This window comes from Carya illinoinensis, chromosome 7 (assembly GCF_018687715.1).
Source record: "Carya illinoinensis cultivar Pawnee chromosome 7, C.illinoinensisPawnee_v1, whole genome shotgun sequence".
In the NCBI taxonomy this organism is placed as follows: Eukaryota; Viridiplantae; Streptophyta; class Magnoliopsida; order Fagales; family Juglandaceae; genus Carya; species Carya illinoinensis.
The window spans coordinates 38622335-38644677 of NC_056758.1; the positions used below are offsets into that span (position 1 = coordinate 38622335).

Sequence of the window (22343 nt, forward strand, 5' to 3'; positions counted from 1 at the left end):
TGGCTAATAGCCTTCTTGTCTTACAAGATATCGCCGCCACATGTTTGTTTATCTGATTTTGGTTCAGGGATATGAAAGCCTCATCGTCCCCATGTGCAAGATAACTTCATTTGTATGTCAACAAATGCTTCCTTGATGTTAAGCAAGTAAAACGCAGTGTATTGAACTCCTTGGACTGGCTCCTTCGTCGGTTTGTTAGGGGAAAAAAAGGTTTCTCCTTCGTAACATCCTTATTGGCTTGGTCAAATTCATCTTCAAATTTAATTAATATTAATACCTTTTTACATTTACTTATTTCATTTAAATTCAATCCCTACATTAAGTCAGTCATTCATTCTCTATATAATAATAAAATATTATTAGATTAATATTTTTTTAAAAAATTTATTTTTATCACATTTTATAATGCTACAAATTAATATTATTAATAATTATAAATTAATATTAAAAAAAACCTATTTTCAAAGGTCATTTAATCATTTGAAATGAAAGTATAGAATATTTTAATATTTAATTAGTGAAATGAAAGTGTAGAATATTTTAATATTTTAATTTGTGAAATGAAAGTATAGGAGTGAGAAAATAATATTTTAATTTTTAATAAATAAAAGTGATTTTCTATATTTAGCCAATCAATATAGTAAAAATCTAAAATGTTTTAAATTTATCCAATCTAATATAGGTCATTTTTATACAAATAATTTAAATTTTGATCAACATCCTCGTTTGACCAAGCCAATCTCAGTCAACTTGAATGTAAACTGTGTCTCTTCCTTCAGATTCTATTATTAACGTTGGGCATGTGATCCATTCGGTAGTTGGTAGGAATCTTCCCCGTTCAAATTAGGAAAGCGCGACGTGGGTGGGGTGGGTGGGTCTCAGACTCTCAAACCCTTGTGGGGTCCTACTCCTACCACCTGTTGGGGCAAACTTCGCAGATAAAAATTGCGAGGGATTGAATCCATTTTGATGAATAGCACTGGGGACGTCTTCATTTCAAACATAATAAAAAGCATCCACATTGTTTATGCAAATGCATATACAAAATAAGAAACGAACATATATAAGAAACGAACAAATTAAAGACTATGATCTTCCTTCCCAATTTATCATCTCTGTCGTACTACTTAATTTGTTATATTTTAAATATTTTTATTTATTTAGTTAATTAACAAAACGTATTACCAAAGACGATTAAAAATTGCTCGTTTCAAAACTCTTAAAATATAAAAATTAAAAGGAGTTCATTTCCAAGAGGTAGCCACGAGTATTGAGCAGAGATTGTACAGCTTCTCCATACACCCCTCCCCCGAAAGCCTCCAAAGCCAATTCGGCATCCATCTTGTCCACCTCATCCTCCTCCACCGCTTTGTTTGAATTCGTGGGCCTTACCATCACAAGTGTCGCGCCGTCCATCCATGCTCCTCCTTTCAGCTCCAGCTTCTGCATGTGTCTCATTCTCATCCTGACGCTCGGCACCGTTGTCCTGCCGCTATTAATTCTTTCCCAAATCCCCTCCCCCTCCGCCTCTCCGCCCACCAACCCATCCTGCGCCGCCGCCATTCCCTCCGTGTTGTCGGTTACCTGCGGCTCCGCTCCTTCCGCAAACTCTCTTAGCCCCTCCTTGTCCATCAACACCATCCCCTCTCCTTCCCTGTCTTTCAAAACCACCCTCTCCAACTCGTCGTGCTCCTTAACCACCTCCCTCAGCAAATAGTGCCTTACCGACGCCGCTATCAGTGCGCTTATTGTCCATACCACTCTCAGCTTAAGCCCTCCCGCGAAGTCCACGTCGAAGAAGTCAGCTGGTATCCGCGTCATCGGCGACTGCGAAGTTCGTATTTCGCGAAACCCGAAGATGATGCAGCTCCTGAGAGTACTCCCGAACTCGGCCCTCCACATGACGACGGCTTTTTTCTCCAGCTTGAGGTCGCCGGACGGAAGCTCGATCTCGAGGTTTTTTATCTTCTCGAACCCGCGGAGGATTTCGGCGGGCGAGTTCGGAAGGGAACGGGTCTGGATCGGGTGGGGCTTTGGCGACAGGAGGTTGTGCAAGGACTTGAGGATCGATCGGAGGAAGGTGAGGAGAGCCGCGTCGGTGTTGCCAGATTCAGAAGAAACGACACGGTCGACTTTCAGCAGGAGCGACTCGGTATGAGGGACGAGCGAATTGAATCGTTTGGAGACTGCCCGGCAGCGGATCAGGGTCTTGATGTCGGAGACGGAGTTGAAGATGAAGAGGACGAGCGCATCGGGGATTCGATCGAATCCGTCCATTTTATGAAATGGGTCAGAAAGCTGCTCTCAAAGGATAGAGATTGGAAACGTAGAAACGTTTGTGTGTTCTGTTTTAGCCTTTAAGTAGCAGGACTTGGGAGACGAGAAATCAGAGTAATGTCGGATAAAGTAATACGTGGAGCAACACTTAAAATGGAGATACATTATTAAAAAATTTAATTTTTTTTATATAAATTTTATATGTATTATTTTTATTAAAATAATTATACGACGATTATATATTAACAATAATAAATATTATTTATTTATTAAATATTTTACAATTAATTTTTACTATTAGACCTAACTTTTTTTTGCAATTTTTTTTCAAGAGTTTGACCGAATTCTAGAATGAAAAAAATAAGACTTATAAAATAATTTTTATAACATCTATTAAATATTATTTTATCTTAATTATTAAATATTTAATACTATTTAAAGATCTAAATAACACCAATAAATAATACGCAAATTCAAAAAGTTGGATTGACCATCTACTTGATAAGAGTGGGATTTCTTTTAAATGTTTAATCTTTAGTGCAATTATATATATTTTTAAAAATGTTTTAAACTATTTTTAAGCATTTTTTTTAAAAAGTAAATAAAATTATTAGTAATCACTTTTTTACCTATTTAGTAAAATAAAATATACGGTCAAATTAAGGAGATAACAACATGGGGCAACTTAGTATTTTATGTTATTTTATTCTTAAATTAGTATGTAGAGTATATTATTTATGTCATTTAAATAATTTTATTTCTAATAAATATAACTTTTCGTACCAAAATATTAACCTTATGTTAAAACGTTAGTACGGTGAGTTGGCATTGGACCAAGGCGATTTAGGACCATTTCGTTTTTCGCATTAATCCGACGTGGGATGTTTTTAAATATAAAAACTTTAATTGCAATGACTTTTATGTATTTTTTACTAAATCTATTGATTAATTGTGTTATTTTTTAATATAAATAAATATTTAGATAAATTATATTAATAAAATATATAAAAATAATTATACAAAACACACTCGATATAAATTACATATCGCATTATTGGAGCCTGGAGAGGCTCTTGATTTCCTGAAACACGAGGAAGGTGCAGTCCGTAATATAATGTTGGACAAGATTCTTGAAGCTTATCCACTGACTTTCATAAATATAAAATAATGTCAGGAAAATTAAAATAAGGGAAAATTGTACATATATGGTAGTTTGACCACGCGAGGCTTTTCTAATAAATAAAGAGCAGTGGATAGCAAGATCTCGGTCCGGAGAAGAATAAAAAGTTTATTTAATTTTTTTGAATTATTTATTTAATTTTTATATTTTTAAATATTAATTTTTTTTTTTTAAATTCATAACATCACTAAAAAATATGTCTTTAATCATTAAATTAAAAAAATTAATCGGAACCCATATGTCGGTTAGTGTAGAATTTTGAGTAAAAAGAAGTCTACCTGCAACCGATTAGGGAACCAACACATATCCGACATCCACATTAGTCAAATGAAACGGTGCATTTCATATACCAAACGACCACATATCATCTCTCCCACACTTCCCTTCGTCTATCACAAAACAGAGCAATCCTCCATTCCCTTCGTCTACCCATAGAATAGAGCAAATTCATCTTCACATTTGCAAAAAGCTTTGCAATTCAGGTAAAAATATCAACTTCAACAAGAACACTTTGTAGGCCTGCTTTCATGGTAGATTGCATAAGGAATAATAACAAGCAGAGATTATTGACAACTCCAATTTTTCTACAAAAGTTAATAAGGTACGATATGTTGAGTTTTGCTCTTTGAAGTCCCACATTGGTAGTGAGTGAGGAAGAGGCAAGACTCATGGGTTATAAATAAGAGGCTTAACCTCTTAGTTTAAGTGCACCAGTTGAAAGCTTATCTAGTAACTTTTGACTTTAGTTAAATTCCTCTATTAGCCCTTATAATAGGGGAAGAGGTGTAGAGTTAAAGATTTACTAGTGGGGTAGCTTTGTGGGTGTGGTGAGGAGAAAAATTGTGTGATTGTAACAATTTTTCACATAGTAAATTTTCTTCTCTGGATCTGGTGGTTTTTCTCCTGTTTTGGAGTTTCCACATAAATTTCTTGTGTTGTTATTATTTCTCTATTTTTCTTGTTATTCCTGCAAATGGTAGATCATAGGGGGGGTGAATTTGGGAGGTCCAAATTTCCAACAATTGGTATCAGAGCCACTATGTTCTTTTTGTGGGGTGGAGCTTTGGTGTGGTAGTGTGGATACGTACAGTCTAAGGAGGTTCTGTCTAGGAGATTGGAAATTTTAAGTGTGTCCATTGTGACCCTCCAATCTTTCTGGGAACTGACTTAGTGAGGTACTATTCATTTCTACGGTAAATTCATCAAAGCAATATCAGGAAGTAGGACTTCAAATCTTGTCAGATTTGAGGTGGAGAAATTGGTTTACACAAGGTGTGGAAGGGCAGATCACCCCCTGAAGTCAGCAGTGATTCTAGCGACTGGTGAAACGGCTAGTACAAGGAGCTGGTTCGGCAAGTGGCTCCAAGTCAGTAAATGGAGATACTGGTATTGATGCTAATGTTGTGTCTCTCTCCATGAAAAAAAGAGACATGTATATCCTCATGGCATGTCGCTTGTTGAACTCAAGATTTCAAGTTTCATGTGATTATAAATCTACACATGGATTTTGATGATAACAAATGAATTCAAAGAATAAAGAAGTCTCAAGCTCAAGTTGTCTACACAATGGAGTCAAGCACATCAAGGAAACAAGCATGAGCAAGAAGGGAACAAGTTCACATTAAAATTATAGAGTAATGTTGTAAATCTCTTCAAAATTCGAAATTAGGATTAATGCTCAAAATTAATATTTTATCATAAAGCATTAAAATACATTTTCCACATGTGCATGAATATTTTTGAAAATTAAATTTGAAAATTTTGAAAGATGATTGATTGTCATCTTTTGCATGTGCATGCCTTGATTAAATGGTTGAACTTTGAAAATATTAAAGATGATTGATTGTCATCTTTCACATGTGCATGTTTTATTTGAATATTTTCAAAAGTGATTGATGCTTTTTTAGACTTATACAAAAAGTAAAAGATTAGGTTTGAATTTTTTGAAAATGAAAGTGTGCTCATTTTGTCATATGCCAAAAGTAAAAGATTAGGTTTGATTTTTTTGAAAAAGTGAATGATGTTGTCTTTGACAATTGAGAAAGAAGAACCTTTTATTTGAATTCTTTGAAAAAGTGAATGATGTTGTCTTTGACAATTGAAAAAGAAGAACCTTTTATTTGAATTTTTTGAAAAAGTGAATGATGTTGTCTTTGACATGTGAATCTTTTTAAATTTGAATATGAAGTCTCATATGCCTATAAATAGATCATTTGAGAGCTTCACATTTACAACACCAAGAGCATACAACATTCATTCAAAGCTTTCATTCTCTCTTCTCTAAACATTGAGCCTTAATCCTTGTTCATTTTGAGAGATATAGCTTGCGCTGTATTGTTCTTATTTCACTCGTTGAGGAGTGTTTTCTGATAACCTACCCACTATCAGCTTTTGTATCAGAAAAAGGGTGTGTATAACCCTTGTGTGTGTAGAAAGTATTCTACACAGGGAATAGTTGAATCACCACGTGTAAGGTGATTGCAAGTGTAGAGGGTGTTCTACACGGATCCTTTGTAGCGGTGTTGTTCAAAGGTGTAATAGGTTTCTATCTCCACCTGAAGGAGGTTGAATAGTGAATTTGGGAATCCTCAAGGGGTAGCTTGAGGCGAGGACGTAGGCAGTGGGGCCGAACCTCGTTAACATACTGAGTTTGCTTCTCTCTTACCCTTACTCCTTATATTTATTGTTATTTCATATTTTGTTTATATTTTATATTATATATTTGATTTATAATTGTTATTTTTTTTTAATACAACTCAATTCACCCCCCTCTTGTGTTAGTCATCTGGGCAACAATTGGTATCAGAGCTAAGAGCTCTATTATAAGATTAACTATCTTTTGAGTTAAGATCTTATGGCTAACATTGCAGCTTCATTTGGTGAAGGTCAATCTAGTAGTCGGCCTCCACTCTTTTGTGGAGATAATTACTCATTCTGGAAAGTTAGAATGAGAATATTTCTTCAAGCTCAAGGTAGAGAAATATGGAAATGTATTGTAAATGGACCTTATATTCCAACAAAAGTGGTTGGTGGAGTAAAGGTCAAAAAGGAAGAAGAAGAGTTTGATCGTGAAAACGATAGACTTTATACTTTAAATTTAACTGCTATGAATTTATTATATAATGCTCTTAATGGAAATGAGTTTAATAGAATAATGAATTGCGCTACGGCAAAGGAAATTTGGGATAACTTGGAAGTAACTTATGAAGGAACTTCGCAAGTCAAGGAATCAAAAATTTATATTCTTACTCATGAATATGAAATGTTTAAGATGAATGATGATGAATCTATTTCTAGTATGCACACTCGTTTTACTAACATCATAAACAGCTTGACAGCTCTTGGCAAAGTTTATTCCAAGGTGGAGATAGTAAGAAAAATTCTCAACTCTTTACCAAAACGTTGGGAATCAAAAGTTACAGCGATTCTTGAAGCTAGAGACCTCAAGAAGCTCGAAGTCAATGAACTCATCGGGTCACTTATCACCCATGAGTACACATTGAAAAGAGGAGAAGAAGAAGGAAAGCCAAAGAAGAGCTTAGCACTTAAAGCTGTTCCTCATGAAAGTGAAAGTGATGAAGATGAGGAAAATGACGATAAAGATGAAGAAGTTGCGATGATAACAAGAAGAATTCAGAGGTTCTTGAAGAAAAATAGAACTCCTCCGAGGAAATCTTTCAAAAAGTTTTCCAAGAAAGATTCAGGTAAAAACGACACTTTAATTTGTTATAAATGCAATAAACCTGGTCATATCAAGCCAGATTGTCCTCTGCTAAAGAAAGATCGAAACAAGGGCAAGAAAGCAATGAAAGCTACATGGGATGATGATTCAAGTAGCTCAAATAGTGAAGCAAGCAATGAAGAATCAGTAAATCTTTGTCTTATGGCTAAAGATGACATTGAGGTAACAAATCTTGATAATATTGAAAATCCTTCATATGAAGAATTGCAAAATGTTTTAGAAGAGATTTATGAGGAATTTGAAAAATTGGGTATAAAGTATACTGCTTTGAAAAAGAAAAATTCTTCTTTAACAAACGAAATTGAAATTTTAAGAAAAGAAAGTATCATTTTGAAAGATGAAAATCTTGAATTGAATAAGAAGAAAACCGATTTAGAAAATATTGTTGAAAACTTTACGAATGGAAAAAGAAATTTTGAAAAACTTCTTGGTAGTCAAAGATGTGTTTTTGACAAGGCAGGTTTGGGATATATGCCAAAACAAAAATACAAACCTTATAAAAATTTCTTTGATAATCATTCTACCTCAAAGACTAATATTCAAAATTCTTTTCATAAAAATAATTTTGTCAAAAAAGGATATTATTATAATCATTCAAGTTTTTCATATATGTCACATGCTATTTGTAATTTTTGTAATAGAAATGGTCATAATTATCATACTTGTCCTATTAGAAGAAATCATACAATGACTATTAGGGCCATATGGGTACCTAAAAATCTTGTTTCTTCTAATACTAATAAATAAAGGACCCAAAGAACTTGGGTACCAAGAAAAATCATTTTAATTGTTTTTATAGGTATGCATGAAGTCATCCACAAGCAAAAATAAGTGGTTTTTAGATAGTGGATGTTCAAGACACATGACGGGAGACAAGACTAAGTTCTTTGATCTTAGATCTAAAGAAGAAGGACACGTGACATTTGGAGACAATTCGAAAGGGAAGATCGTGGGAATAGGTAAAATTGGTAATGAATCTTCTCTCATAATTGAAGATGTTCTACTTGTTGAAGGTTTAAAACATAATCTTTTGAGCATAAGTCAATTATGTGATAAAGGATTTACAGTTACTTTTAAAATGGATAAATGCATTATTTTGAATGATCATGATTGTAATATTTGTTTTATTGCTTTTAGAAACAATAATGTTTATACAATTGATTTTGAAGAAATTACCTCACAAGATGCTATTTGCTTGTCAGCTCAAAATGAAACTAGTTGGTTATGGCATAGAAGATTAGGTCATGCCAACATGGAACTTATTTCCAAACTTTCAAAAAATAATCTTGTGAGAGGTTTACCAAAAACATATTTTCTTAAAGACAAAATTTGTGATGCATGTCAATTTGGTAAACAAACAAAAACTTCTTTTAAAACTAAGAAACATATTTCCACTACTAGACCATTGCAACTGATACACATGGATCTTTTTGGACCAAATAGAGTTGCAAGTCTAGGAGGAAAATATTATGCATTTGTTATTGTTGATGATTTCTCTAGATATACTTGGGTCATCTTTCTTGCTCATAAAGATGAGGCACATAATGCCTTTACCAAGTTATGCAAGAGAATTCAAAATGAAAAGGGCTATACTATTTCAAGTATCCGAAGTGATAGGGGAAAAGAGTTTGTTAATAAAAATATTGAAACATTTTGTGATGAAAACGGTTTTATTCATAATTTTTCTGCTCCTCGAACTCCTCAACAAAATGGGGTAGTAGAGAGGAAAAATAGATCTCTTCAAGAGATGGCAAGAACAATGCTCAATGAGAACAACTTGCCTAGTTATTTTTGGGCCGAAGCGGTAAGTACTGCATGTTATGTTATAAATAGAGTTATGTTAAGGTCTAAATTAGATAAAACCCCCTATGAGCTTTGGAATGAGAAAAAGCCCAACATTGGTTACTTTCATGTATTTGGATGCAAATGTTTTATTTTGAATGACAGAGATAATTTAGGCAAGTTTGATGCAAAATCTGATGAAGGTATTTTTCTCGGGTATTCTACTAATAGTAAAGCTTATAGAGTATTCAACAAAAAGACTTTAACTGTACAAGAATCTATGCATGTAGTATTTGATGAATCTAATTCTCCACTCTCCAAGAAATCTATTGATGAAGAAATAGAAGGTATAAATAACACAGAAAGTCTCAATCTCAACAAAGAGAAAGCAATAGAGGAAGTTCAACATGGAGCCATCAGGAAAGATCATCAAAATTTAATACAAGATGCAACCAAACAGTGGAAATTTGTGAAAGATCATCCAGTGGAACAAATTTTGGGAGAACCTTCACAAGGTGTAAGTACTCGATCATCTCTTAGAAATATTTGTAATCATACTGCTTTTCTATCTCAAATTGAACCCAAAAATATTGATGACGCACTTCTTGATGAATCTTGGATTCTAGCTATGCAAGAAGAGTTGAATCAATTTGAAAGAAATGATGTTTGGACACTTGTTCCTAGACCCAAAAATTATACTATTATTGGAACAAAATGGGTTTTTAGAAACAAGAAAGATGAGTCTGGAGTCATTACTAGAAATAAGGCTCGACTTGTAGCCCAAGGTTTTAATCAAGAAGAAGGAATCGATTATGATGAGACATATGCACCTGTCGCAAGATTAGAAGCTATTCGAATGCTACTTGCATATGCTTGTTATAAAGATTTCAAACTTTTTCAAATGGATGTTAAAAGTGCTTTCTTAAATGGTTTTATAAATGAAGAGGTATATGTTGAGCAACCTCCAGGTTTTGAAAATCATATTTCCCCAAATCATGTTTTCAAACTCACAAAAGCACTATATGGACTTAAACAAGCTCCTAGAGCTTGGTACGAGAGACTCAGTGGTTTCTTGATTGAAAAAGGTTTTTCAAGAGGAAAAATCGACACAACTCTTTTCATTAAATATGAAAATGATGATATTCTTTTGATTCAGATTTATGTTGATGATATAATATTCGGTGCTACTAATGAAAATATGTGTCAAGTTTTTGCTAAGACTATGCAGGAAGAATTTGAGATGAGCATGATGGGTGAACTTACATTCTTTCTCGGATTGCAAATTAAGCAAGCAAAAAGTGGGACATTCATCAATCAATCAAAATATATTAAGGAATTACTGAAGAAGTTTGGGATGGAAAATGCTAAGGAAATTGGAACACCAATGAGCCCATCAACTAAACTTGATAAAGATGAATCCGGTAAGCCAGTTGACTCGAAGATATATCGAGGTATGATTGGTAGCTTATTATATTTAACAGCCAGTAGACCAGATATTATGTTTAGTGTGTGCTTATGTGCACGTTTTCAATCATCTCCAAAAGAATCACATTTAATTGCAGTTAAGCGCATTCTTAGATATCTTAGTGGTACAATTAACCTAGGGTTATGGTACCCTAAGCACACATCTTTCGATCTAATCAGCTACACAGATGCAGATTATGCTGGCTGTAAAATAGATCGAAAAAGCACTAGTGGAGCATGCCATTTCTTAGGTCATGCATTAGTTTCCTGGTTTAGTAAAAAACAAAATTCTGTTGCACTATCTACTGCTGAGGCAGAATATGTTGCTGCGGGTAGTTGTTGTGCTCAAGTTCTCTACATGAAGCAACAACTTGAAGATTTTAAACTCATGTATAATCACATTCCAATCAAATGTGATAATACAAGTGCTATAAATCTTTCAAAGAACCCAATACAACATTCTAGAACTAAGCATATTGAAATAAGGTATCATTTTCTTCGAGATCATGTGCAAAAAGGTGATATAATGTTAGAGTTCACAAACACACACGATCAGTTAGCAGATATTTTCACAAAACCTTTACCAGAAGATAGATTATGTATGATCAGAAGAGAAATAGGTATGATGCATGCTATGAATATCTCTTAAAAGATAGACCAGAGTCAATAAAAATAGAGATAGATTTTTTTTAATACTTTTACATAAATTTGAGATTCTTAGCCTCATGTTTGAGACGCTCATTCTCTTCATACAATATCATGTCATTCTTATTCATGGGAACCGGCAAGCGGAATGAAGAATCTAATAAAGATTTCAACTGTTTATTCTTCTGCCGAATGATTCCTTCCCTTGTGTGAGACTCTTGAACAATTTGTTGAAGTACAACAATTTGTTCTTTGAGCTTTTCAACTTCGTGATTTTTGGCTTGTAGCCGCTGAGAAAAAGCCACAATAGAGGAAGAGTAGCGAGTCCCAAGACTCACCAAGTCATAAATAGCATCAGAATCTGACTTATTAGTCAGATTATTATTTTCTTGCTGCAACATGGCACCAATGGTAGCTGCAGAAAGAACAGGAGGTTGGGATGCAGAATGCCTCATGGATGGATCTAAAGAAATGTTAGAAGAATGAGCCATTGAGAAAAGAATAGAAGGCTTAAAACGAGAATGCTGAAGGAATGCAGATGAGTTATAGAGATGAGATGAAAACTTGATGCGGATTAGATGAACTTCAGGACTGATTTTATAGAGATAGCATAAAGAATAAGACAAACTATTTTCTCTTCAAATCTTATTTAGTCAAAAGAAATACAAGATATGCTGGACACACATTGTCAAAAGTTTTCTTACTAAGCCAGCGAGATTAACAGTAGATTGTCCCTATTTTTCTAGTAAACGGTGAACCTCTGCTGTTATCTGCCGATGTTGACCTTGTATCTGAACCCTTTCTCGTTCCAGCTCTTCTATTCGTGGTTGCAGATCATGAGCATACCAATCTGCAAATTTTTTCAACTCTTGGTTTTCTTGCTTTAGCCTTTTATTCTCACTATCCTTGTTAGCAAGCTTCTGTCGTAACTCAGATATTTGCATGTTAAGATGATCAATCTCACTCACCCTCGCCATTAACCTTCGAGACATGATCGTAACAGAGGCAGCATATTGATTACTGAGCATTCTTGATTCTGCAATAATCTCAGAATCAGCCTTACTAGAAAAACGGTTCACTGCTCCTATCATGGTATTGACGGCCTCAGGAGAGAAGATTGATGATTGATGCGTCAAGGGTTCCTGATTCAAGTCTGGAACATTAGTGGAAGAGAATTGCTCAGCCATTCTATCGTTGTGGAAAAACAGAACTCAGGTCAAAAAGTGATTATTTTTTTGGCATCCGATAGATGAAAATGATCATTTTTTTATAGAAACTCGGAGCCTTCAATCCCGTTTGTCAACAACATCAGGCGATTGTTTAAATCTTCAGCCGTATTAAATTCATAGAGTTAGGCCTCGAGGCTTTGCAGCACTTGTCGGGTCACGGACGGCTCCATTTTTCAACTATCTACAGTGACTATTAAACGCATCGTTTTCTTCAGTCCATTTTCTTGTTGCGGATCCTTTTTAATGATGCCAAAAGGGGGAGAAGTGTTAGACTAGAACATTAACATTGTTTAAATTGCTAAACTTGTTATATATGCTTGGAATTATATTTATACTTTTGCTTGAAAAACTAACGCATATTTTCAGGGGGAGCTTAAGTATTAATATAGGTTTCAAGTTCTATCAAATATTTGTCATCATCAAAAAGGGGGAGATTGTTGAACTCAAGATTTCAAGTTTCATGTGATTATAAATCTACACATGGATTTTGATGATAACAAATGAATTCAAAGAATAAAGAAGTCTCAAGCTCAAGTTGTCTACACAATGGAGTCAAGCACATCAAGGAAACAAGCATGAGCAAGAAGGGAACAAGTTCACATTAAAATTATAGAGTAATGTTGTAAATCTCTTCAAAATTCGAAATTAGGATTAATGCTCAAAATTAATATTTTATCATAAAGCATTAAAATACATTTTCCACATGTGCATGAATATTTTTGAAAATTAAATTTGAAAATTTTGAAAGATGATTGATTGTCATCTTTTGCATGTGCATGCCTTGATTAAATGGTTGAACTTTGAAAATATTAAAGATGATTGATTGTCATCTTTCACATGTGCATGTTTTATTTGAATATTTTCAAAAGTGATTGATGCTTTTTTAGACTTATACAAAAAGTAAAAGATTAGGTTTGAATTTTTTGAAAATGAAAGTGTGCTCATTTTGTCATATGCCAAAAGTAAAAGATTAGGTTTGATTTTTTTGAAAAAGTGAATGATGTTGTCTTTGACAATTGAGAAAGAAGAACCTTTTATTTGAATTCTTTGAAAAAGTGAATGATGTTGTCTTTGACAATTGAAAAAGAAGAACCTTTTATTTGAATTTTTTGAAAAAGTGAATGATGTTGTCTTTGACATGTGAATCTTTTTAAATTTGAATATGAAGTCTCATATGCCTATAAATAGATCATTTGAGAGCTTCACATTTACAACACCAAGAGCATACAACATTCATTCAAAGCTTTCATTCTCTCTTCTCTAAACATTGAGCCTTAATCCTTGTTCATTTTGAGAGATATAGCTTGCGCTGTATTGTTCTTATTTCACTCGTTGAGGAGTGTTTTCTGATAACCTACCCACTATCAGCTTTTGTATCAGAAAAATGGTGTGTATAACCCTTGTGTGTGTAGAAAGTATTCTACACAGGGAATAGTTGAATCACCACGTGTAAGGTGATTGCAAGTGTAGAGGGTGTTCTACACGGATCCTTTGTAGCGGTGTTGTTCAAAGGTGTAATAGGTTTCTATCTCCACCTGAAGGAGGTTGAATAGTGAATTTGGGAATCCTCAAGGGGTAGCTTGAGGCGAGGACGTAGGCAGTGGGGCCGAACCTCGTTAACATACTGAGTTTGCTTCTCTCTTACCCTTACTCCTTATATTTATTGTTATTTCATATTTTGTTTATATTTTATATTATATATTTGATTTATAATTGTTATTTTTTTTTAATACAACTCAATTCACCCCCCTCTTGTGTTAGTCATCTGGGCAACATCGCTAATTCCCAAAGTTGCCATGATAGAGGATGTGTTAATGTTAGCGGGTCTACAAGTTTGCACACAGGCATTGGTTTGGCATTGATGCAGGGTGTGTGGTGGAAATTCATGTCGATGGCTGATGAACTTTCAGGAGAGCCAAACGTGGAAGTTACACCATAATTTTCAACAAGATTGTTTTTCGACATGAGCCGAAGTGAAATGATTGGAATTGGTTTATTGAGTGGGTATGCTTTTATGGTGAAGCATGATAGCGGAAGCTATGAAGATCTTCATTGAGCTGGAGCTTGGCTGTGGGACCAGTCAAAGTCGCAAGGTGGAGATTGTTGAGTTTTGCTCTTTGGAGTCCCACATTGGTAGTGAGTGAGGAAGAGACAAGACTCATGGGTTATAAATAAGAGGCTTAACCTCTTAGTTTAAGTGCACCAGTTGAAAGCTTATCTAATAACTTTTGACTTTAGTTAAATTCCTCTATTAGCCCCTTATAATAGGGGAAGAGGTGTAGAGTTAAAGATTTACTAGTGGGGTAGCTTTGTGGGTGTGGTGAGGAGAAAAATTGTGTGATTGTAACAATTTTTCACATAGTAAATTTTCTTCTCTGGGTCTGGTGGTTTTTCTCCTGTTTTGGAGTTTCTACATAAATTTCTTGTGTTGTTATTATTTCTCTATTTTTCTTGTTATTCCTGCAAAGGGTAGATCCTAGGGGGGGTGAATTTGGGAGGTCCAAATTTCCAACAATTGGTATCAGAGCCACTAGGTTCTTTTTGTGGGGTGGAACGTTGGTGTGGTAGTGTGGATACGTACAGTCTAAGGAGGTTCTGTCTAGGAGATTGGAAATTTTAAGTGTGTCCATTGTGACCCTCCAATCTTTCTGGGAACTAACTTAGTGAGGTACTATTCATTTCTACGGTAAATTCATCAAAGCAATATCAGGAAGTAGGACTTCAAATCTTGTCAGATTTGAGGTGGAGAAATTGGTTTACACAAGGTGTGGAAGGGCAGATCACCCCCTGAAGTCAGCAGTGATTCTAGCGACTGGTGAAACGGCTAGTACAAGGAGCTGGTTCGGCAAGTGGCTCCAAGTCAGTAAATGGAGATACTGGTATTGATGCTAATGTTGTGTCTCTCTCCATAAAAAAAGAGACATGTATATCCTCATGGCATGTCGCTAATTCCCAAAGTTGCCATGATAGAGGATGTGTTAATGTTAGCTGGTCCACAAGTTTGCACACAGGCATTGGTTTGGCATTGATGCAGGGTGTGTGGTGGAAATTCATGTCGATGGCTGATGAACTTTCAGGAGAGCCAAACGTGGAAGTTACACCATAATTTTCAACAAGATTGTTTTTCGACATGAGCCGAAGTGAAATGATTGGAATTGGTTTATTGAGTGGGTATGCTTTTATGGTGAAGCATGATAGCGGAAGCTATGAAGATATTCATTGAGCTGGAGCTTGGCTGTGGGACCAGTCAAAGTCGCAAGGTGGAGATTGTTGAGTTTTGCTCTTTGGAGTCCCACATTGGTAGTGAGTGAGGAAGAGACAAGACTCATGAGTTATAAATAAGAGGCTTAACCTCTTAGTTTAAGTGCACCAGTTGAAAGCTTATCTAATAACTTTTGACTTTAGTTAAATTCCTCTATTAGCCCCTTATAATAGGGGAAGAGGTGTAGAGTTAAAGATTTACTAGTGGGGTAGCTTTGTGGGTGTGGTGAGGAGAAAAATTGTGTGATTTTAACAATTTTTCACATAGTAAATTTTCTTCTCTGGGTTCGGTGGTTTTTCTCCTGTTTTGGAGTTTCCACATAAATTTCTTGTGTTGTTATTATTTCTCTATTTTTCTTGTTATTCCTACAAAGGGTAGATCCTAGGGGGGGTGAATTTGGGAGGTCCAAATTCCCAACACGGTATACTTTTTTTCTTAGACCAAGGTTGATTATTTACCAGATCAGTTTTATTTTTTGGTACCATACATCTGACTCAGCACCATTTTGAATGCACCCAAGCTGCCTATCAACTAATGCTTTTACTTCAATTTAAAATAAAAAATTTCCCAAAGCCAAAGTGCTTGAACAAGGTGTAATCGTTGACCCTTCATAAACATGGCCTTAGAGTCAAGTTGCAGACAAATTTGTGGAAAGAAAATCCTAGCAGAAAGAATGTCCCATATAATATAAACTAATGAATGATACCCATAGTCACTAATTGACTACAAATAGAGACAGCCAAAAAATTACTAGGGGTTTCACCAGACTACACCTTTTATTCACTTCAAGCCCTAATCAGAATGTCTGACCTTTCTTCCACGAACGATGGCTCTCTCTCTCTATCTCTCTCTCTCACGCTAGCTTTCTTCAGTTGAGTTTGATTTTGTGTTTTTTGAGCAACGGCAATCTCGACTCTTAAGAGACTTTTTCTTCTGGGTTTGATTTGTGTTTTTTGTCTCATTTTGTGCATTTTTTTTTTTTTAATATATCAGCCATGTCAGCCAATTCCCCCAAAGGTCTCTAACCTTAGTTGCTTGTAGCAGTCCTGTCTGACAAATAAAATGGTATAAAAATGAACAAAAACTCTATTTGCATCCGGGTTGAGGAACTCTCACCTACACGTCCATCCACGTGTACAAATGAAACGACGCATTTCATATTCACCAAACGACGCATTGCATCCGGTTAAACCCCTGCACTCTTCTCCGCAACAAACTTCTTTGTGTTCCAATGCACCACCCCACCATATTCTTTCTCAACAAAAATCTCTATAACGTCCAAAACCACGCACATACAAAAAACAGTCACCTTTACAAAACAAATTGTTGTAAAGAAGAAATACAAGTTTCAGGAAACAAAAAATGAAATAATTGCCATTAAAATCACCTGGACTACATAGCATGTACAGACAAAGAAAGAAGAAGAAAAAATGAATGGTTTGGTCTCAGACATAACATAGTGGGTTCACTACTGTTCGTTTCCATTTCCGTTTCCTGAGTCTAGAAATACCCTGGTTTCTTAGAGAATAGAGAGAGGAGAGAGAGAGTGACAGTGATTTAGCTGAGATCTTAAATTCTGTCAGAGCCACATCATCCGATTACACACGATTCCGCAAGGGTGGTTGTACGTAGCATAACCCAACGTGAAAATTGGCCGATTCCGCAAAAGGTACACAATGACAGGTACCTGTAGCGGGACTGAAAATTTAAAGATGCAACATTCTATTTCTAACCCAACGTGATCGATAATACAGTGATATAGATATGCCAAAAACGAAAGGAAAGAGAGAGAAAAAACAAAAGATTCAAACTCGAGCAGCTCTTAACGACGGATCAAATTATTGAGTGGACTTAATACGTATAATATTTAATTAAATGAAATATATAGTCAGTATTCAAACTCATAACCTCTATTTAAATATTATATAAAATCATCACTTATCTTAATAGGTTAATTTTATTATTTATTTTATATTTTAACAAAATCAAACTTTAATCAAAGTTTTTTACTTCTTTCGTCACGTTCTTTAATTAAGGAAAAACTCCACAATATAAGAGGGAATATTGGCAATGCATGCCTCTACATTGAGTAAATCATTAGTTTATGTTAGGTACAGTATTCTTCTTCTTCTTCTTTTCTCTCTGAAGTTATGTTAGGTACAGTTGATAATTGAACATCTTTTTCTTAAATTATTTTGATGTTTTTTTAAGCCAAGTTGGTTTGGTAGAATTATGACATTGACTTAAGTGAGGGATGATCCTATCCATAACGGAGTTTCCGTCACGATTCTCATGTCTCGATCACTTCATAACTCCCTCTATATTTCAACGCTTTAGTACTTTAATCCCTCTACTCGATCCTGCAATCACTCTCTCTGGTATCGTTCACATGAATTCGCCCGAATTTCTCCACTACGGTTCCCATTTGGACGACCATTAATATATTGTATAACATTCGCCACATCACAAACCATATAGAACGTCTTTAGCCGCATAGAACCACCAGCGAACCTTTGACCAAACAGCAAAAATTAAGAACCTCAAACCCGACCCCAAATCAGAAAAAACCCATAGACCGAAACGCACTGAACAAGCTGCAAGTAGTAGAAGCAACCGTCGAATGTCAATTTTGTTGATATTTAATCATGATCTCCCTTCATCACACAAGTAAACACGGCACTTTCCTATTTTGTCCATGACTGCGAAGCATTAAATTAAGCTATCGCATGGTTTTCAAGAATTAATGCCAACGTGTTTGTTCCACCCAGAGGATTAATGCCCCTTCTAAAGGTCCCTTAAGCTCAATATTTATGGTGCTTTCTAAAAGAAATCCTTATGTGGAGGCATCATTCAGTTCTATAATTGTTCCATTATTACTGATTTTTCCTATTTTCTTGGTATAGATACTGACAATTTTGCACAATTCTCAGCTCTCAAGATCGAGCTACCAGCTTAGTATTCAGGACTTCATTGTGGATATAGTTTCTCTTCTTGCTATGAATTGGTTTAATAATAATTTCAAACCCCATTGAATTTATGATGATATATGGGATGATATTTTACATCTCAAAAATGTTTTTCCTTCTAGTATATATATTGTGTGCAAGGAAATGAGTGTTTTAACAAACAGTCTTGCTACCTTTGGAGTTCAGGCCGCACATTACATACTAATGCTTAAAAATAGTGCAACAGGCCGGAATGGGAGAAAGACTCATTCCCGACCCGTGGAGACTATTCAAGCCTTTATCAGTGTTGTGTAGAGCCATTGATAATAGTTTGGCGTGACGTACGGTGTCTGCACATACATCTATGACAGTGAGCCGTAAATAAATGCATAAAAAATAAAGAGACGGTAACACACAAATTTACATGATTAAGCATAATACCTACGTCCATATGGGTTTTGGGAAGAGGAGAATCTACTAAAATATGATTATTTTACAATCTCTTTTTATCTCTCTTCTTTACTATACAATGGAGATTGGAGCTCTATCTTCAGGTGAAGATCTCGTCGATAGAGTCTCTGTCATGAGGTTGAAGAAATCGAAGGTATTGAAATCCCCCCAAAAATCATCTACACGTGTCCCCTATGAAGTGGTATGGTCTCTTCTTTTTATTCTCTGCCCCTAGCTTAGTATACGTCACATCTCCTCTCTTTTATGTCACATCTTCACTTTTTCCCATACACCTTTCTCATTTTCAGTCTTTTGTCTCCTCATTCATTCATTCTTTCTTCTCTTTTAAATAAACCCTCCCCTTTGAGTTAGGCCTAGAACTCATTATGGACTTGAGATATTTTATCTTTGAGTAATGTTACATACAGTTATGGAGTGTATAAAATTCCGTGTAATCGTTTTAAAAAAAAGTAGAATATACTATTGAAAAATTAATTTTTTTTTCATGTGGATCTCATATTTATTCACTCTTTATAAAAAAATTACACGGTATTTATGCACTCAACGATTGTAAATATCATTTCTTTTTATTCACTCACTCGCATCTGATTTTTTATTTTATTTTATTTTTCTTACTAAATGTGTGGTATGTATAATAAGTAGAAGAATTTCTTTAGTTTAGCAAGAATAAAATAAAAAAAAATTAAATTTAGTGTGTAGTGCATGCATGGTATAGCTCGTTTTGCCATAACTCATTAGAGGCCAGTCGGCTAAAAATGGGACAAAATTATGAGCCACAAAAGTACTAGGACGCAGCCTGCTAATGAGAGGAATGGAAGACTTGTCATACTTGTACGTGTCGTCGTGTACCAGTCCTACCGTCCAGGTTTGAATCCCTTAAACTCAGTTGCCAAAAAATAATAATAATAATAATAAAAAAAAGAATAATTAGAATATTTACAGCCGTTGTACATTTTGGATGATTTATTTAATTTTAAAATTCAATCAAACATCTTAATTCAAAATATTTTATTATTATTTACAATTAATTTTATTATTATTCATAAATTTTTCATCTAGTCTCAATATTTAATGAGGCCTTGATAATTGGCATCTACGTTCCCAGTTTTATTTAACCAATAATGATTCCAATTTTTTTTCCTAATAAAAATGGCGAACGATGCAGTACCGGTACAGTCGAGAAAATTGCACTTAGCCTTAAGGACGTTTGCAGCACACGAGCCCATGGTCGATTGCTTTATTGTCAGGGCCAGTTGACGGGCCATCTTGGAATCAATGATCCTTAATGAAGCAATGTAATGAATGCCAAAAGTCCACTAAGCACCCGTAGAGTTTCTGAAAGAGTATGTGAGAGTATAGGGAGTTCGACGCGGATGGGTATCCACGCTAAACTAAATATTGGGATCCAAGCCCATAGCCTAAAGACCAGTGTACATAAGAGCAAAGGAGGGAGGTCATATGTTGATGGGTAATCTTAGGTATAAATCTTAAATATATTTGTTTCGTATAAATTTTTATAAAAAATTGGATTTCACAAAAAAAAAAAAGTTATATATATATATAATTTTTTAAGATGGGGTTCACTTTTTTACAAAGTCTTTTATGAAATTTATCTATTTAAATCATTTCTTTACGTTGAAACTCTCTGATCTACATGTTTTCCGGTAACGTATACCTATTAGCTAGTTTTATAGCATATATAAAATTAATTTATTATTTGTGGTCTTGGACCGTGGACAATAGTAACGCTTGATGAGAAGAGATCATCACGAAACACTCGCGTACAAATTTTATGGCAAGGATATATTTGATCTGATCATCAGTAAAGGAGAAAGAAGTGAAGCTGAAATTCGAAGTGCATGATCGATGTATGTGCTGTTTGGTCCGAAGAATACTAATTCCAAAGTGCCATTATATTGATTATAAATTAAAATCAGAGTACTCTGAGAACCGCTAGGTCATGAATTCAATATTTGACCCTGTAAATCTCCTTTAATATTGGAGATCTATCATCTATCAGTATTGGACGTCCAAACTTACGGCATTCTCTCTCTCTCTCTCTCTGAATGTGTCCTTCTCTCCCTTTGAGCCATCCACTTTTCCCATGCATGCATGCAAGCCTTCTCGATCTGATTCATTTGATTGGACAATATTGATACACAGCTCTCCCTCCATTTCCTCACTGCCGCTCCCCATCTTTCCATGGCGGAGCGGGCCCCATCTTCTGATCATGATCACGATCCACCTCCTTCGGAACAAAGTCAATTATCAGCCCAACCTGATGATCAACCTGCTTTCGGCCCCGGCACCTACGTCGTTCAGGTCCCTAAAGACCAAATCTACCGCATTCCACCTCCCGAGAATGCTGTTATAGCCGAACGCTATCGAAACCCGGACCTCCGTAACAAGAAGCAGTGGCAATGTTCTTCTTGTTGCTTGTGTGTTTGTATCTCGTTCCTTCTTGTTGTAATTGTTATTGGCGCGATAGTTGCCACATTTCAACTTGTCTTGATCAACCCTAAGAATCCTACGTTTGATGTCGAACGGGTTGCTGTGAAGAATAATTCCCATTCTCGCAATCAACTGCATTCCAATCCAGCGTACAACATCACGTTAAGAGCCAAAAATCCGAATGGAAACGTGGGCATTTTGTACAAGGAAGGTGGCGTTGCCTCGCTTTCTTTTAGGCAACGAGAAATAGGTACGGGAAATTACCCCACATTTTTCCAAGACCATACGGATTCAACAGTATTTGGCATCATTTTTCACGGCTCTAACAACGTCGGGTTACCTACGGAGATTGAGAAAAGCATGAATAGCCAAATGCAGAAGGTTCAGGTTACATTCTCTTTAAAGATGGATGTCCCGGCACGATTTGGGAATGTTGGCTTATTGAACAGGGGGACCATCAAGTTCGTTGTTGCTTGCTATTTCACGGTGGATACATTGGCTAAGGATACCCATATCCTTTCCTGGAAATGTCATACACAACGATGACTCTAAAGGGCATTGGTATATATATAGGAATGAGTTGACGGTGATAGCAGTACGTACGGTGGTGGTAGAAGTACTACTTCTGCTAATTACAAGCATATTATCATTATTGATACATCAACCATTTCTTCTTTTTCATCATTGGGAGAAGTTCTCCTGATCTAGCTCGTTTGGTTCGGAAATATACGCACACAGCAGTGTGACAAGAAGTACTGCATGCATGCCTAGCTCGATTGGAGGAGCTCATTTTTGTTTTGTTAATTTGTTTTACTTTAATTTATTTTTTTGTGCCATGTAGTACTTCTGAGTTCTGAAATATATATCTTTCACCCTGGTGGCTGCCTTTTGTCCA

At 35.3% G+C, this 22343-nt stretch overlaps 2 protein-coding genes across 2 annotated transcripts; one reads left to right on the forward strand and one right to left on the reverse strand.

The window, feature by feature from the left end:
* Nucleotides 1-1123: 1123 nt before the first annotated feature.
* Nucleotides 1124-2378, reverse strand: LOC122314821 (F-box protein AUF2). Its single transcript, XM_043130433.1, has one exon. It carries the CDS (start codon nt 2275-2277, stop codon nt 1234-1236), a length of 1044 nt encoding a protein of 347 aa, XP_042986367.1. The 5' UTR covers nt 2278-2378; the 3' UTR covers nt 1124-1233.
* Nucleotides 2379-21035: 18657 nt separating this feature from the next.
* Nucleotides 21036-22343, forward strand: LOC122317349 (NDR1/HIN1-like protein 13). The gene has a single exon (XM_043134383.1). It carries the CDS (start codon nt 21200-21202, stop codon nt 21992-21994), a length of 795 nt encoding a protein of 264 aa, XP_042990317.1. The 5' UTR covers nt 21036-21199; the 3' UTR covers nt 21995-22343.

Coding starts and splice junctions, on each gene's coding strand:
- LOC122314821 (XM_043130433.1), bottom strand. CDS start 2,277: ATGGACGGATTCGATCGAATCCCCGATGCGCTCGTCCTCTTCATCTTC.
- LOC122317349 (XM_043134383.1), top strand. CDS start 21,200: ATGGCGGAGCGGGCCCCATCTTCTGATCATGATCACGATCCACCTCCT.